This window comes from Helobdella robusta (genome assembly GCF_000326865.2).
Source record: "Helobdella robusta unplaced genomic scaffold HELROscaffold_16, whole genome shotgun sequence".
NCBI lineage: Eukaryota > Metazoa > Annelida > Clitellata > Rhynchobdellida > Glossiphoniidae > Helobdella > Helobdella robusta.
This window is the reverse complement of record NW_008703893.1, coordinates 2627514-2644495: the sequence shown is the minus strand read 5'-3', so window position 1 is coordinate 2644495 and position 16982 is coordinate 2627514. Positions and strand designations below refer to the sequence as shown.

The following is a 16982-nucleotide window of genomic DNA, read 5'->3' as shown; positions in this document are numbered from 1 at the left end:
TGTACGTGTCTGTTTGTGGGTGTGTGTGGTGTGTAATAATTTGTCTAAGATATGACGTCATTGATCTATGCTCTTATTGACAGCTATCACATCGTTAAAATGAGTGTTTGTTATATCAGGATGGGACTAGTTGGGACTATGGCTATCCATAATATATCATCACGTTATCTGATGGACGTCACCAATGAGTATTTCAAGATGGGTCTCATGTTCAAGAATATAGATAGGGATAAATATGTTTATGATATGTTTATATGTTTGTGTGTTTGTGTTTGTGTGTGTGTTTGTTTGTATGTGTGGATGCAATTTGTTTATTAACTTTAAGAAGAGAACCAAAACTTTTCTCGAGTTCAAACCAGAAACAGAGCATGAATGCTGTATGTATGTGGGTATATGCGTATGTATGTATATATAATTATATATTTATATGTATGTATGTATGTTTGTATGTATGTATGTATGCGTATATGTGTGTGTGTTTTTTGTGTATGTGTGTATTTTTGTGTTCAATCCTCGTTGATAAGTTATCTCAAGATGACTTCTGTTTAAAATGCGTTGTTGTAACCAAAATTACGCAAGTATGTATGTATGTATGTATGTATGTATGTATGTATGTATGTATGTATGTATGTATGTATGTATGTATGTATGTATGTATGTATGTATGTATGTATGTATGTATGTATGTATGTATGTATGTATGTATGTATGTATGTATGTATGTATGTATGTATGTATGTATGTATGTATGTATGTATGTATGTATGTATGTATGTATGTATGTATGTATGTATGTATGTATGTATGTATGTATGTATGTATGTATGTATGTATGTATGTATGTATATATGTATGTATATATGTATGTATGTTCAAACGATAACATTTCTTAATGATCATTTAAACAGATGAGGCCACAGTTAGAGCCATCACTACATCCAAGAAATTAAAATCTTTAAAAATGTCTTCAGTCAATTTTTGTTAAAAAAATCTTTAAAAAAACATTAAAAAAACGTCACATCCTTTACGGACAGCTCCTATAATAATTTGTTATTAGTACTTTTTACTCTTCAGTAATAATAATAATAATAATAATAATAATAATAATAATAATAATAATAATAATAATAGTAATAATAAATATTTTTTGGTTAAAAATATAGGTAGAAATAATTTTCTAAAATGTGTGTCAAGATAGCTTCGTCAATATTGCTAATAGCATGCAATATCGTTCTTGGGGTAGGAGGAATTTTTTGAGTTTTAAAAATTTATCTTTCATTTATTGCTATATATTTTTATTTATTCATTTAATTTAATATTTATTATTTTATTTAATAAATATTTAAACCTCTAATGTTTTAATCTCATAACGCATCACAACCAGCGTATGTACTACGTATGATAGATAGCTGATGGTCGGAGCCAGTCAAAAACAGTTTCACTCTAACTTACAGACTTTCAACCATTACATTATTACGTTACACAAACCAAAACATATTTATGATTATTACAATTTATATTTTTCGTAGAAAATAAGTTACAAACATATTTTAAAGTATAACTTGATAAAATTTCACAAAAAAAACCAACACAGATATGCGGTGTTGTGATCTTAACACTTGGAATCTTACTGGCTGTGGTTCCGGATACATTTTACAATATAATCGAAGAAGCTCTCGGCGGATTGGAATTATCAGAAGTATTCGATTCGATATCTGTCGGATCGAATGTCAGCATCATTTTAATGAGCGTTGGTGGTGGGTTAATACTTCTGGCCATTATTGGCTCGTGTGCTGCCATCTGCTGTAGCTGTCTTAAGATCGTTGTTAGTATTTTTTGGTATTTTTTGGTTGTACTGCTGCTGTTGGTAGTGTCTTCGGTGACGATGGTGAAAAATATTTTTTAAAATGAATTTTTAAATTTTGAAGTGGATGAGTTCCATATTTTTTTTTATCACGTGAGGATTTAAATTTCGGAGATAATTTATTTTGTAATTTTATGTTAATTATATTTTTATTTTAAATTTTTTCCAAAAAGTATGCGATAGCGCTGGCACTCTTGATCATCTTCAGTGTCGGAACCTTGGTCTACATGGCTTCCGAGAATGGAAAACAATCTGTAAGCTTTATTTTTTAATATGGGTCGTCCCGATATGACCTAACAAATGCATCTAAGTGGAAGTAAAAGAGTGTAAGAATTTTCGTTAAAGGGTGTCACAGGATAGCCTATATGGGTCGGGGTTCATGATTTTTTAGGTAAAACGTTTTTAAGCAAAAGGTAACACATTGAAAAAACTAAATAGAAAAACTGAAAAAAAAAGAATATTACTAAAATTAAAGTTTTCTATGCAGTAAATACGTAAGTATATATTTATATAACATTCTTAAAAGCGAAATTGTGTCTTTTATTCGAGAAAAAAGTGTATTTGGCGTGTAACAACTGAAGATAGAAAATAATTAATTTTGACTTTTTTCAAAAATAAATTATATATTTAAAAAAAATTTCAGATGCGTTACTCGCTGGAGAAGACGACAAAGAGCAGCTACGAACATTATTTACAAAATCGGGGTATAGTACTGTTGTCCTCAACTCAAAACGACTATACACACACGCATTTAGATAGAAAATAATAATTAATAATAAAATTAATTATAATAATTAAATAGATTATTAAAGTAAAAATAACAAATATGTGGAAAAAAATTCAGAAATAATTATTGTTCATTTTAAATACTTCTTAAGAGAACATCAGCTTCGTCAATGGCGGTGAAATCATCATACCTGATAATAGATCAATCCCTTGGGTTCTCTTTCAAACAAAAGTCAGTATTCGCTTTTCGCTTTAGTTCGTTTCTTGCTAACTTTCCGATCATTTGTCATTCGCACCTTAGTTTTGTTTGCGAGTTCAAAAGTTGATCAATTTCATTATCGATATTTCTCATTATCATCTTCATCCAACTCAAAGCCAGCCATACATATATCATGTCATATATCCTTCATAATGTTATTTAACTGGTTTCCAAAGAATTTTTTTTACAAATTTATAGCATATAACTGTCCTGTAATTTTTCATTCGTACGCTGGTTGGTTTAACATCTATAAAGTTGCTAACATACCGAACCCTCAAATTTTTAGTTTTTAACTATTTGATGAGAAACGTTTGCACATCCCACTGCGTATATAATTTAATATCATATAATTTTTCATTTTTTGACAGACCGTATTTGAACCAGATGCACTCGCAATAACAAAGACACACACACACACGCACACACATAGAAGAACATGACTTTGCTACCATCTGAGCTAACCCCCAACAAACAAAAATTAAAACCCACAAATTTATCAAAAAAAAAAAACATGAAATTTTCACCTAAAAAACATCAAATCCATGAAACCAACTCGATATTTTGATCTCGAGACATAAAATTTGAATAAAACGAAATAAAACTTAATCGCATTGACGAATAAACTTTTGTCACTTATTGTAGTATCAGTGCTGTGGTATCTACGACTACGATGTATTTGACAACGGTACCGTCAATACAGGGCCATACAGAAACGTTTCAGAATACGTTAGCATCTCGTGTTGCAAGCTAAAAAATGATTATGCCAAGAATCTAGACACCTCCATACGCATTTTTAAGGATAATTACACGGAACTAGACGCCTGTATGAAATCCTATCCGAACCATGGAAATATACAGGTCGGGATTGAAGAGAAATTTTTTAAGTTTTACAGAAATTTATTTAAGTTTAACACATGAGATGGTGGTTGAATAAGTATATTTATTGATCCATTCATTCATCCATCTATCCATTCATTCATTCATTAATTCATTTATCGATCCATTCATTCATTCATTCATCCATCGATCCATTCATTCATTCATTCATCCATCGATCCATTCATTCATTCATTCAATCACGCACCCACTCACTCAATAGAATTGCATAGACCCGATGTTTTATTTAGTTCTGAAGCAATCGAACTTCGGGATGATAGCACTGTCATTCGCACTTCTATTCATGGTTAAACCCTCTTAACTTTATTATTATTATAGTTGTTGTTATTTTTCTTATTACTATTATTCAAATTTAGTTAATTTATCAATTAATTAATTAATTAATTATTATAAACATTTTTCTTTTTCAAAAAGATCCTCTGCCTAGCAGCATCGCTAATTGGATCGGGAGAGTGTTAGACGGATCAGAAACTTCTCGTGATGATCCGACGCACGGATTAACCTTATCAACAACAACAACAACAATAATAATAAATAACAATCATCAATTGTGCTAATGTTCCATCTATTTTTACGTTTTGGTTTTGGGAAAAGGATAAAAAATGGCTTTTTGAATGACAGGTTGTGTAATGGTTTTGATGTGAGATTTTTTAATTTTTATGAACTTTGTCTGATTAATTTATTAATTAATTGATTGATTAATTGATTACAAACATTTTCCGACTGATTAAACGTTTTATGACTCGCTAACGGTCTCAATAAATTTTTCCAATTATTTAAATTCAAAACAATATTACGAATATGTTGAGTGATCAGGCGTGAAGCCCTAATAAGTTTCCCCGAAACCAACAACAACAACAACAATAATAACGGTTTACTATTATTGTTATTCAATTATTATTATTATTATTCACATTTATTAGTACTATTAATTTATTTTTATTCGTGTAAAAAGATATAAGTTCGATTAATAGCCAAGTTACATGAAAAAATAACGGGACTGAAAATTTGTGAAGGCAGTTCAATTTCTATGAACACGACCAAAGATGTTTTAAATTCATTTCCGGTATTCTTGTGACGTAATCATCCTGCGATCATTCCATCAAACAATCATTTAACCAACCAACCAACCAACCAATCAATCAAACAATCAATCAATCAAACAAACAAACAATCAGTCAAACATTTGTTCATATGCTGTTTATAGAACGAACTCAAATGTCAATCAAAGTATGTACAATTTATAAAAATATAAAAATATATTTAAAAAAAAATAAATTAATATTATTAATATCATTAGTAATTGACTGAAGAAATTCTTAATTTTTCTAAATAATAATACAAATCAAACATAAGAAAACCAACAAACAAACTGACGGACAGACAAATAAATCAACTCAATGCAGATCAACACTAATCAAACCTAATAACAGTAACGTTAATAACAGCAACAACAATATTAACAACAACAACAACAACAATAATAATAACAACAACAACAATATAACGTCATTCAACTATTTGTATCTGTCCTATCGAAATCCCCGAGAACAATTTCAATCCATTGTTTTTTGTTATGCAAGATCAACTCTAGTAAACTTTCAGTCGTCGTGACGTTGTAACCTAATTTATGCAGATGTACGATCTTTTGTTCGTGGGGTTTCCGGCTTTTAGCGAGGCTTGAGCCGATCTTTATGTTGGTTTTTAGCAGAGGAATAAACCTGCCAAGGAGTGCCAATCATTTTTTTTTTGGGTTAGTTGCCATATGATTTTCGAGATATCAAAAAGTTATTAATCAACATTCAGTTCGTTTCATTGAGGAATGAATTATAAATGAATTGTAAATGAATTATTAACGAATTGTTAATGAATTGTAAATGAATTGCAAATGAATTATAAGTGAATTGTAAATGAATTATAAAAATCAAAGACGGCAATGATTTCTTCTACGTTATGCATTAATACTCGAAAGGTATCAACAACTATGATACTGACACGTCATACGAGTATCAGTGTATCACATTAGACAACAACAGCATGTCTGAAGGTAAGTAGAAATCTCTTTAAACTCAAACCCGGCTCCTGTAACACACCTACTAGATAATTAGCACACAACTAAGCAAATAAACTTAGATAGATTAAAAACCAACCAAGTTTCAAAGACAGTATTCAGGGATGATTTCGTTAGGGAGGACGACGATGACGACGGCGAAGAAACAGACGACTTAAATATCTTTGCAGTCGGTGACGACGATGAAGCGATAGGAGAAGGTGAGGAGGAAGACAACACCGATTTGATTGCAGCTAGTGGTTCTGGAAAGTTTTGAATGGCCAGATCGGCATACATATTGGCTTGTTCGAAGTCGTTGTATGAGTAGTAACAGGCAACTATGCCTATTAACAATAGGGCACTGTGTATGCATTTCAATGGGTACACCTGCATGAATGTGTGCATATAGTGTACATTAACATAATTCATTAATTTATTTAAATGCATGGAATTTAATAATCGTAAATTGTTATAAAAACTTCAACAAATCTGCAAACTAGAATTTAAAAAAATATAGAGAACAAAAATGACGTGAAAATAAAATTTCAGACCTTAGCTTGCACCTTCCAAGAAGATATCAGAAGTTCAGCTGCCCTCTCGTAAAGGCCATTTTCAATCAACCTGTACCCTTCAACAACGTCAGCTCCGTACAAAAAGTTCACGAAAATTCTACTGAAACGTAATTTCTTGTGGGAGAAAACGTTGATTAGGAAATTCTCAAATGCCTTGCTCCTTTCCTGCAGTGTAACATTGGTGAAGTTGCCAATTAGTTTCTTGGATGGGAATGAGATGCTTGAGATAAAGTTGCGATCTATGTTCATTAGATCTCGCCGTAAGGTGTTCAGCTGGGAATATCTTTTAACTATTTTTGCAGGCATTGTGTCCAAGCCAACTGTATTCATCAGTAAAATTGTGTATTCCTGTAGAATTAATTAGATCAAATATCTTTTAATTAAAATCAACAATTATTTAGTGTTGATCAGGAATAAATTAAAATTTTAATAATCTGTAAAAGTTGCCATTTACAAATAAACAAAAATAACTAAATTTTTCAACACACCCATCACCAAACTACCACCATAAACTAACTATACAATCCAAGTAATAAATAAGAATAACTCAAATGACAGACAACAGACAATACAAACCACATGCTTAGTTTTATTCTCCCCAACGATGCTAGTGTCAATGACTTCAAATTTGACATCACAGGAACCGGTGGCCGACTTGAAGTTGCCACTACCACTGATGCCTAATCTTGGACTGGCCCCGGATAGGATGACTGGTGTGGTAGGGGGTGATGGGGAGGCAGAAGATGTAGACAGTGATATGCTGTCTTTTACTGGATTAGATTGAAATGGAAAATGATAAATTAATGAATGATTTTTATATTATATACAGTACACATATTTTTTATAGAAAAAAAAATAGAAGTAGTTGTTACTTAGTAGTCATTTAAAAGTTGAATAAAATTACTAGAGTAAGTCATTTAGAGCTTTTGTTTCTTCTAACTTTGCTTTAATAAACAAATAAAAACTGTCAAATAAACTCAACATTCATCAAACAACATAAAAAACCAACAATAGTTAATCAAACAATCAACCAACCAACTAATTAATTAATAATGAATCAACTAACCATCCAGATAACAGGAAATCCCACTACCTGCACTACTATTGTCACTGGCAAAGACCAAGGTACCATTCAAATTTTTGGCCAAGTTTTCATCTTCATCTAATAATAGATTTTCCAGCTTATCACATGCCATATGCAATGGGAAGGAGAAAGCTTTAGATATGAATAAAAGTTATAAAAAAGAGAAATTTTAAAACAAAATAACAATATTTATTTTATATCATACTAATTACTAAAAATAATAAAAATAATCAATTTTATTAATTACTACTAAACAAAAAATGTGTCAAAGCGGTTTTAATTAATTTATTTATATATATATATTTATACTAGACATTCCGAAATTTGTAAAAACCCGGACGACAACTGCTAGAACAGAACTACTAACCTAAACTTGTAATTTTAACTAGCTAGGCTAGGCTCTCTAGCCTGTGCTAACAAATGTCACTTCAATTCAAATCAACAGCTGATACACAGATACACAGCTAGTGCCTGATATCGTTAAACGTTAATTATTAATTAGTCGTTTTTTTCAGAAACAACATTTAATTATTTAGGGATCACTAATTTAGTTTTTAGCTAGTTGTCCGTTACAAAAATTCGTATTTACGTGCAAATATAAATAAATATATCACATGTCATGCCGTTTACATCTGATGGACTTTAGTTTAGATAGATGTTAAGCTATTCTAAATGTATCTGTCACACGTGCATGGCAATGTGCAGTAGAATATCATATGCATGTTATGTATATCAGCATTCTGTTCGATAGTTTTGTCAATCAATCATCAATTCAATCAACCATTCAATCAATCATTAATTCCTTCAACCAATGACACTATCTTAACCTACCTGTCAGATAATGAACATTTTCGTAGTATTTTACTGAATTTGAAGCGATTACTAGAGCCATTAGTCACACTTTCAGCTATGATTTTTTACAAGCTCAGCTTATCAGCTAAAATTTTAATGTCATTTATATCAAATCTTCTAGTATTATAGAAAATTGACTGAAATGAAGAGCTAGATATAGCCTGGTTTAAGTACATTTACACACACACATACACACACACACACACACACTATAGTATAATACAAGATTGCTGAACCAACAAGAAAAAAACGCATACGAATAAACATACACAAAAAAGAATCTTTATTACTATCGCTATCAATTTATCAAAATAATAATTATAATTGTAAAAAAAATACACAAACAACATTTGGGATGCATGATAAACTTGTTCTCATTAAATTAATGTGTATATTGGATGTATGTACGTGGTTAATTAATTAATTGCGAAGAGTAATTAACCAATTAGATTAGTTGAACAATTAGGTATAACCATACATAGGTACATATACATACACACGTATATATATATATATAAATATATGTATGTATAATATATATATATAGCTATGACAATAGTGCATCAAAAATGAATGAAGCAATATTAATAAATAGCAGAAACAAATGGATGAAACGTTGAATACCCATGGAAAACCTTTCATTTCATTCCACCTCTCTATTCCCGTTAGACGTATTAAGTCATATTTCATTCTTCTCCTCCTTGCTACTATAAAACATTAGAGAAACACGCAATAATGGCGAGTATGTGCGTTATGTATGCACACGTGCATCAATGCATATTGCACGCATAATAAACACACGCATATACATACATACATACACACAGACACATGTGCCTAGTAATTTATCAAATCTACCGAATTTCTAGCATTTTAACGCTAGAAATTCGGTAGATTTCATGAATAGCAGCTTTCATTATGGTCTTTTACCGGCGTATATGAATTACTGCCTTAATTATGGTCTTTTACCGACGTATATGTGTGTGTATACGCTGTGTGTGCTAACAATAGTAGGTGAAATAAATGTATAGCAGGAGAGAGAAAAAAAAAGAAATAAAACGCCAAAAATAATAGTCATATTCTTATAAAACACTGAAAAATGAAATAGAAATGAGATTGTAGGACCTTTGAATAATTTTATAAATGGAAAAAACTTCACAATTATATATATTATATATATATATGCCCATATGTATATATATATATATACATAAACATATGATATATATCTACATATATGTATACATATATAAGGTATTTATGCAAGAAAAACAGACAATAAATGTGTATGGCTAATTGGCTTTGAGAAGTTTTGAATTAAGTGCATAAAAATGAATAAGAAGGTCAAAGAATTTATGAACTTCTTCAAACGATAATGAAAATCATAATTTCCAATAATAATTATAGTTACAAATAATAATAATAATAGTAATCATGATAGTCGTCCAATTAGCGAAATTATGTATTTCCCAAGATCGTAAGCACATTTGAGGAGATGGAGTGGGTGCGTGGGTGCAAAGTAATTCTACCATTAATCTTGGTTGAATAGGGATTAAAAAGTCTAGATTTACGAAACTTTCAAATTTGAGAGAGAGAGAGAGAGAGAGAGAGGGAGAGAGAGAGAGGGAGAGAGAGAGAGAGAGAGAGAACCTCAACTTGAAACGTTACAATTTAAAGTGGAAGAAAACAAGAGAAAAATAATACAAATGACACAATGCATATTGACAGAGCTGAAAAAAACCACCACACAAAAAAACAAGACATAGAAGTAATAATACTCTGACAAATATAAAGAACTTATGAAGTATTTTATACTTGAGGGAAGAATTTAAAAAAAAAGAAAAGAAAAACCATTTTCATTTACACCACAGGCTACTTACTATAACTAGAATGATGGAATATTAGGAGTAGAGTATGTATATATAGCATATGATATAGCTTAACCCAACGTTACATACTTATTACAGAGGATACAGGATAAAAACTTTACTTACGGCAAATAAATTTGAAAAAAAAAAAAACATGATCCTCTATCATTTTCATGGTTATGACAAACAAAGATGGCGTTGATATATCATAAGTGTGCTTGTGTAAATTTACACAGATATACATACAGCTTACACACGATCAAACATCCAATATTTTGTATGTATATGAATAGCTAGAATTAGTGAAAAACAGCGTATGGTAGTTGAAAACTCAAATAATTAACTAATATTGTCTATTTTGGTAGAATGAGCATGTGCTTTTATAAACAAATATATATATATATATATAACTTTATGTATAAATACAATCTTTGTATGTATAAATACAAATATATACATATATATTTGTAATTAAAGTTGTGATAAGGTTAATATTAGGAAAATTTTTAGAGTGCAATTTTATATATATATATATATATGTGTGTGCGTGTGTGTGTGTGTGCGTGCATTCCTAAGTATGTCCGTTTGTGTATGCGTGCATACTGCATGTATGTACGTGTGCATGAATATTTGTATAATTACGAACGCAACAAATGTTATTTATATGCATAATGTAATGAAGAAACAACTTTCAAAATTTAATGCAATGAAATTTTATATTGAGAGAGCAAATCGTAATCATGTATATATTATATATATATATATATATTATATATATATATATATATATATATATATATTACTATCAAAAAAATAACCATAATTATTCATTCTGAAAATAATAATACAACATTAAAAATAAGAATTATGATCATAATATAATAATAATAATAGCAACAACAAACAAAATAAACAAAGACATACGTACAGACAGACAGATTAAATATAGCTTACTGATAAATAAATGTATGTATGTATATATATATATATATAATTTTTGTCTTTTTTCTCTTTTTTGGTTGATTGGTTGGCGAGCGAATCAGTCGGCCAATCCATCAATTGCCTTCCCCCTCACCGCGGTCGTCGTCATCTTCCTGGCCGTCTGACGTCCAAAGCTGTTTGAGTATTAATTAACTAATTAATTAATTAATTAACTAACTAATTATATAGAGAGATAATGGAAATCTATTAGTATATTTAATTTTGATTTAAAAAAATAAATTACGCCAAAAATAATTATGAATCTAAAAATAATTATAACTTGATAACAATAAATAAAAAACAAGTGATGATGATTTAGCAATAATACTAAAAATAGAAATACTAAAAAAGAAATGCTAAAAACAGAAATACTAAAAATAGAAATACTGACAGTGAGGTTGTCCCTCAGTAGCTGCATGATGAGGGTACTGTCCTTGTACAAATCTTCATTCAGCGAGTCCAACTCTGACATGGCTGCCTCAAATGACTTTTTAAAATTATATGCCATTTAGTGTTTTTGAAAAATCATGTTCAAAAGTTGAGAGAGTTTATATATACATTTAAATCGAGCAAATTAAAAAAGAAAACTAGTTTATTACAATCACAAATAGCTCATAGACAGGCTATCTGCACAATCAATCATCCAATCATTAACTCTTCTATCAATCACACACACCTGTCATGAGTGAATGAATGAATGAGTGAACAAATGAAAGAATGAGCCCACCTTTTTAGCCAGAGTGCAAGCCTTGTCAGGTGCATTGAGAATTTCATAGAAGAAGACAGAGTAGTTAAGAGCCAAACCGAGCCTGATGGGGTGAGTTGGTTGCATCTCTGCTTGTGCAATCTTCATTGCCTCTTCATAGGCCTTCTCTGAGTCACTCACAGCACCTAGGCAGGTCCATTTAATCATTTATTTATTTGAAGTTTTTAATTTTATTATTGTGAAAATTAAAAAAAAAAATAATCATTCAAAATTCCAATATTGAATCTTAATTCATGAAACAGAAAAAAGGCAGGTACAAAAGTAATTCAAATCCTTCTAACTAGTGAAAACCATCACTAATAATGATGTACTATCTAGTAAAAAAACATAGTTACTAATTTATTTATTAAGGATGGTGAGTGTGAATGAGTGACTCATCTATCTACCATCTCACCTTGCTTTTCATCTCCTCCAATCTCAGCCAGATAGCGATAATAATCACCCTTCATCTTGTAGTAGAAGACCTTGCTCTCCCCTGTTGCTGCCTTTGCTATCAGGTGCTTGTCCAACAGGTCCTGTGGAGTCACACATAATTTTTAAATTTTATGAAAATTTTCAAAATTATGAAAGTCAAAACATCAAAATATAAAACAAATGAATTGACTAATAAAATGTATCATGCTGTAGAGTGCTTCCCAGACAGATGAAGTTAAAAATTCAAGACCTCATAAAAATGTTTCTTTCATTTTTTATAGCTTACATGTTTGAAAAACTGAATCTATATACATATTATGACACCAAATAGTACAAGCATGTCAAAAAAGTTGTACTACAGGTAATAATTTCATTCAGACAATCTCAATTAATTCAAAACAATGCTATTCAATAGTATGTAGACACATACACACACAAATGCATATTTAAACACACACTACATACTTGCACACACATACACACATCAAACTAAGCAGCTAAGTTATTATTAAATTGTTTGAAAATTAACTCATAACAACATCACAGACATTAATACATTCACTAAGGAATGTTCTATTGTCTGGGCTAGCCTGGCTTACTACTGACTGCTCTTAATGTACATAACAAGCCTTCCTACAGTGAATATAATACATGTTACATGTACTGTGTATGTATACCTCAGACCATTTTTCATTATAAAAAAAAACAAAGTTAATTATTCTATTGTAGCATAAATTTAAAGATTTTTTTTTTACAAAAACAAACCCATGTAAAACCCAACACAAGAAAAACAGCTCCAAGCCATAAAGTAAATGTTTCTTATCCTCACTACAATTGAAGTGAATGAATCATTACAAATGTCTATCTACACACACTACTTTAAGTGAGAAAGCATAGGCAGTTTTTAAACATCCAAGTCAGTAGAATCTCTATATAGAATAAAAAATTGTGTATACACCATTCACAGTCAAAAATTGTTCAGATCCACCCTCATTCCTCAAGTAAAAAATTGAAAAAAAACACAGCTGAATAAAATGTTAATTAAAAATGAGAAAATTGATGGACGACTAACAATGACATCTTTACTAATGTTCTTCAGTTCCTTTTCAATGGTAGCTTTGTACTCCTTCACCATGGTGTGCTTCTTCTCGTTGCCCTCTGTCTTCAACTCGATGCTGGAGATGACCCGCCATGCTGATCTTCTGGCCCCAATGACATTTTTGTAGGCCACGGACATTAAATTTCTTTCTTCGTTGCTCAATTCTTTATCCATTTCGGTTACCTCTTTCATGCACGCTGTCATATCGTCGTAACGTTCAGCCTGCTCGGCCAGTTTGGCTTTTTGAACTAATTCTTCTCTTTTGTCGGCCATCTCAACGGACAAAATTTTTATTTAAATTTAAAAAAGTAGTGGAAATAACAGCAAAAACAACAAAACTCGTCAACCAAAGAAACCAGCCAAAAAGCTTGTTATGCAGATTAAGAGTTTCCGGTGAACAAAAACACTGTATAAGAAATGATTACTTCTATATTGTTTTACCTGAATTTGATTATACTACAGCCAGTGCCTCTGAATAATATGAACGTGTATTCTTTATAAATAATTGTTAAATTTCAAATAACTACAACAAAATATTGTATCCCCTTTTATGTTATTGGTAAGCTATGGCCTGCAAAATGCATTGCTCACATACCGACCAATGAAAAAGATGTAATAAAATTAGCATACAATTTTCCATGAATTTTTACGAAGATATGTTTCTATTCTATATACACGACTGTATCTATCTATACCGATGTATATTTATGTATGTATACATGTATTGTAAAATGTATCTATCTATACCACTGTATAAGATCTCTAATCTATACATATATATGTATGATTGATCACTGATATGTATGTGGACATGAGGTCACGTCTTCGAAATTGTATGGATTCAATAATTATTTTATAAAAGTTATGACGCACATTACAACACTACAAGGCATATTTGCATGTGCTAGTGAGTAAATAGATGCGCGTAGAATAATTGTGGAATGAAGAAATCTATGCTAACTATATGCAGTATTTACTTATATAATAGTTTCTGTGTTTGTCGGATTCCGATTTTTTTAATAATAAAAAATATACATACACGCATACGCACACACACGTGTGAGTGTGTGTTTGTATTTGTGAGTGTTTTAAGTCAGTGTTAATAGCACCATTCAAAGATATGTATATCTTTATTGGACTTGATCCATCTTTTACTGTTTTCCAATTTACTTGTTTTAAAATGCCAAGACTGCTGATTGAATTACTTTATTGAATTAAAAATAATCTGATGTCACCTTGCTGCGGCCATTTACTTGAACTCAAGCATCTTGAAACTTTTAAGCTTTTATATTGAAACATATCAAGGACAATTGTTCTGGCTATGTATATGCAAATGTGTGATATGTGTGTGTGATATTGACTAGAGGCTAGCAAAATAAAATATAACTGCTTGTAAATGTCAAAAAACTTTTTCAAACACTTCATCAAAAACTGTAAGAACAGGGAAACACTACTCGTACAGTTGAAAATTGGTTTGTAGTTTGAAAAATTCTCTTCACGAACATGAAATTCATTCTTTTTTTCGATAGCTGCTTATGCTCAGTTTCAATTTTTGTATTTGGCCATTGAAATTGCTGAACAGGCACGTTTCTTTAAATAATTTTTTTCCAGCCTTACAGACAGTCAGTATTTTTTTCCAGATAAATTTATCATATATTCTCTTTCTTCATCTGACGAAAGGAAAGTTTTGTGGTCTCTAAATTACGCCGCAACGTCCCCCTACTACTAAAGTGACATGAGGTGTTGTTAAATGAAGTTTTATCGTTTATCAAGTCGTCTTCAAATTTCAAAGATTCAATCTTCACCTAAATTGTTGCCAAGTTTCCTGGCCTAAATTCTTACCGTTATTATTAGTTCTAGCGAAAAAATCGCTGCTATACGTGTACACCACACGATTCGTCTCGTGGCGATTTCTTGAAAAACTTTTCGTATTTCTATTGTCAGCATCGGTGGTCGTGGAAGAATTGAATTCCACCGCCCCATGCTGAGCAAACGACGAACGTTGCCTCGATTCCGACGACAAATATCCTCCCACACTGCTGCTCGTTTCCTTGCATGTTTTCTTCTTGAATAAACGATAAAAGATCAGACGTAGATGGCCGCAACAAAGCAATCCGTCTCAGCTCGTGTTCACTTTCTCCGCGATGTGGTTCGCCGTTGTGTCGATGGAGTTGAACCTGGCAACGGTGGGAGCCAGCCAGGCGGACTCCTTTATATCCTGAATTGTGTATCTCTTTTCAATGGACGCCTGCAACATCCCGTGAATTAGTTTTTGCAGGTCTTCCGATATTCGTTTGCTCTTGCTGAAGCCCACCTTACGCTCCAGTTGAGTGGCTATCATCTTCTTCACGTTGGAATCGTCGAAGGGCATCGAGCCGCAAGCCTGTGTACGCAAATTAGAAAACATTAATCATTTCAAATGGCGTTGTTCACTTTGAAAATATAATTTTAAAAATGTAATTTGCTTTTTTTAATAGTTGAAGGACAAGTTTCCTAGACGTAATCAGTAACCGATTTCTCACTTTATAAAACTTAATTTAGTATATAAATTGAATTCACTGTTCAGCAACTTACAATGATATACAAGATAACTCCCAGACTCCAAATGTCTCCAGAAGTCCCTTTGTACGGAATTCCTTGCAAAATTTCAGGAGCGGTGTAGGCGGCACTGCCGCAGTAAGTCTTGCTCAGCTGGTCCACCATTTGTCGCCTCGAGAAACCAAAGTCAGATACTTTCACGTTGTTCTCGTTGTCTAGAAGGATGTTTTCGCACTTCAGATCTCTGCAATTTCAATAAAACTAATTTATATACATTTATTTTTCAATTTGATAGAAATAAAAAAAATATTATGACTGAAGAAAAAACTAAAAACTCGACTTGATTAACAATAATAATATGCTTTTATAATTTATACAACTGATAAAATGTTAGAAATAATTTAAGAAGACCTGTGCACAATGTTCCTGGCATGCATGTATTCAATGGCACTGAGGAGTTGGTAGAACATTATCTTCGCCTTCTCTTCAGGCAGAGCTCCTCTCAGCTTGATGTAATTCAGCAGGTCACCTCTGCCTGCAAGCTCCATCACTAAAATTATCTGACAATTTTTATTTTTACGCATTATAATGGGCTATAAATTTGAACGAAATCGTAGAAATAATGACCACCACCGACAGCCGCATGAACTGACCTTGTCGTAAATATCAATGACTTCGTGTAATTTCACGATATTCGGATGGTTCAGCGATTTCAAAGTATCAATTTCTCTCGGCAGAAATTTTGAATAATAATCTTTCGACGGGTGCTTTTTGTTGATAATTTTCAAGGCAACTTTTCCGTAGGTGTTGGACGTGGCCGACATGACCTTCCCATAGCTGCCCTCTCCGAGGACTGAATTCAACTCGTAGCCAAGTTTTTTCAATTCGTCCTCGAGGGAGACTTGGGTTTTTTTTGATGTAGCCATGAGCCATGCGTGAAAAAGTTTCGCGAATTTAACTGCAAAAGGTTTGACTAATTTTTTAGTTTTCAAAGTAAACAACTCAAAGCGGC

General features: G+C 31.5%; 3 protein-coding genes across 3 annotated transcripts; all 3 read right to left on the bottom strand.

Moving 5' to 3' along the window:
• Positions 1-4646: 4646 nt before the first annotated feature.
• Positions 4647-7947, bottom strand: HELRODRAFT_110329 (hypothetical protein). Its single transcript, XM_009015625.1, has 6 exons — positions 7816-7947; positions 7435-7585; positions 6945-7138; positions 6348-6716; positions 5897-6183; positions 4647-5467 (listed from the first exon to the last, which is right to left on the bottom strand). Exons 2-6 carry the CDS (start codon positions 7562-7564, stop codon positions 5260-5262), a joined length of 1188 nt encoding a protein of 395 aa, XP_009013873.1. The 5' UTR covers positions 7565-7585; positions 7816-7947; the 3' UTR covers positions 4647-5259.
• Positions 7948-10315: 2368 nt separating this feature from the next.
• On the bottom strand, positions 10316-13825 carry HELRODRAFT_185424 (hypothetical protein). The gene is given in 6 exon segments (XM_009015624.1): positions 10316-10916; positions 10932-11287; positions 11545-11640; positions 11881-12044; positions 12314-12434; positions 13406-13825. The coding sequence occupies 5 exon segments, from the start codon at positions 13703-13705 to the stop codon at positions 11228-11230; spliced, it is 741 nt and encodes a 246-aa protein (XP_009013872.1). The 5' UTR covers positions 13706-13825; the 3' UTR covers positions 10316-10916; positions 10932-11227.
• Positions 13826-14832: 1007 nt separating this feature from the next.
• Positions 14833-16896, bottom strand: HELRODRAFT_110322 (hypothetical protein; the record flags this gene model as incomplete). The annotated part of the gene is made up of 4 exons (XM_009015623.1): positions 14833-15815; positions 16007-16214; positions 16382-16530; positions 16624-16896. 4 exons carry the CDS (start codon positions 16894-16896, stop codon positions 15552-15554), a joined length of 894 nt encoding a protein of 297 aa, XP_009013871.1. The 3' UTR covers positions 14833-15551.
• Between the last annotated feature and the right edge of the window lie 86 nt (positions 16897-16982).

What these genes read in the sequence shown, in the direction of transcription:
- HELRODRAFT_110329 (XM_009015625.1), bottom strand. Translation starts at nt 7,564, where the DNA reads ATGGCATGTGATAAGCTGGAAAATCTATTATTAGATGAAGATGAAAAC. An exon ending in CTTGGAAGGTGCAAGCTAAG is followed by an intron (nt 6,184 to 6,347) that starts GTCTGAAATTTT and finishes ACATTCATGCAG; the next exon opens with GTGTACCCATTGAAATGCAT. An exon ending in AATACTGTCTTTGAAACTTG is followed by an intron (nt 5,468 to 5,896) that starts GTTGGTTTTTAA and finishes ACTCCTTGGCAG; the next exon opens with GTTTATTCCTCTGCTAAAAA.
- HELRODRAFT_185424 (XM_009015624.1), bottom strand. Translation starts at nt 13,705, where the DNA reads ATGGCCGACAAAAGAGAAGAATTAGTTCAAAAAGCCAAACTGGCCGAG. An exon ending in CTTGCACTCTGGCTAAAAAG is followed by an intron (nt 11,641 to 11,880) that starts GTGGGCTCATTC and finishes AATTTTAAAAAG; the next exon opens with TCATTTGAGGCAGCCATGTC. An exon ending in TACTGAGGGACAACCTCACT is followed by an intron (nt 11,288 to 11,544) that starts GTCAGTATTTCT and finishes ATACTCAAACAG; the next exon opens with CTTTGGACGTCAGACGGCCA.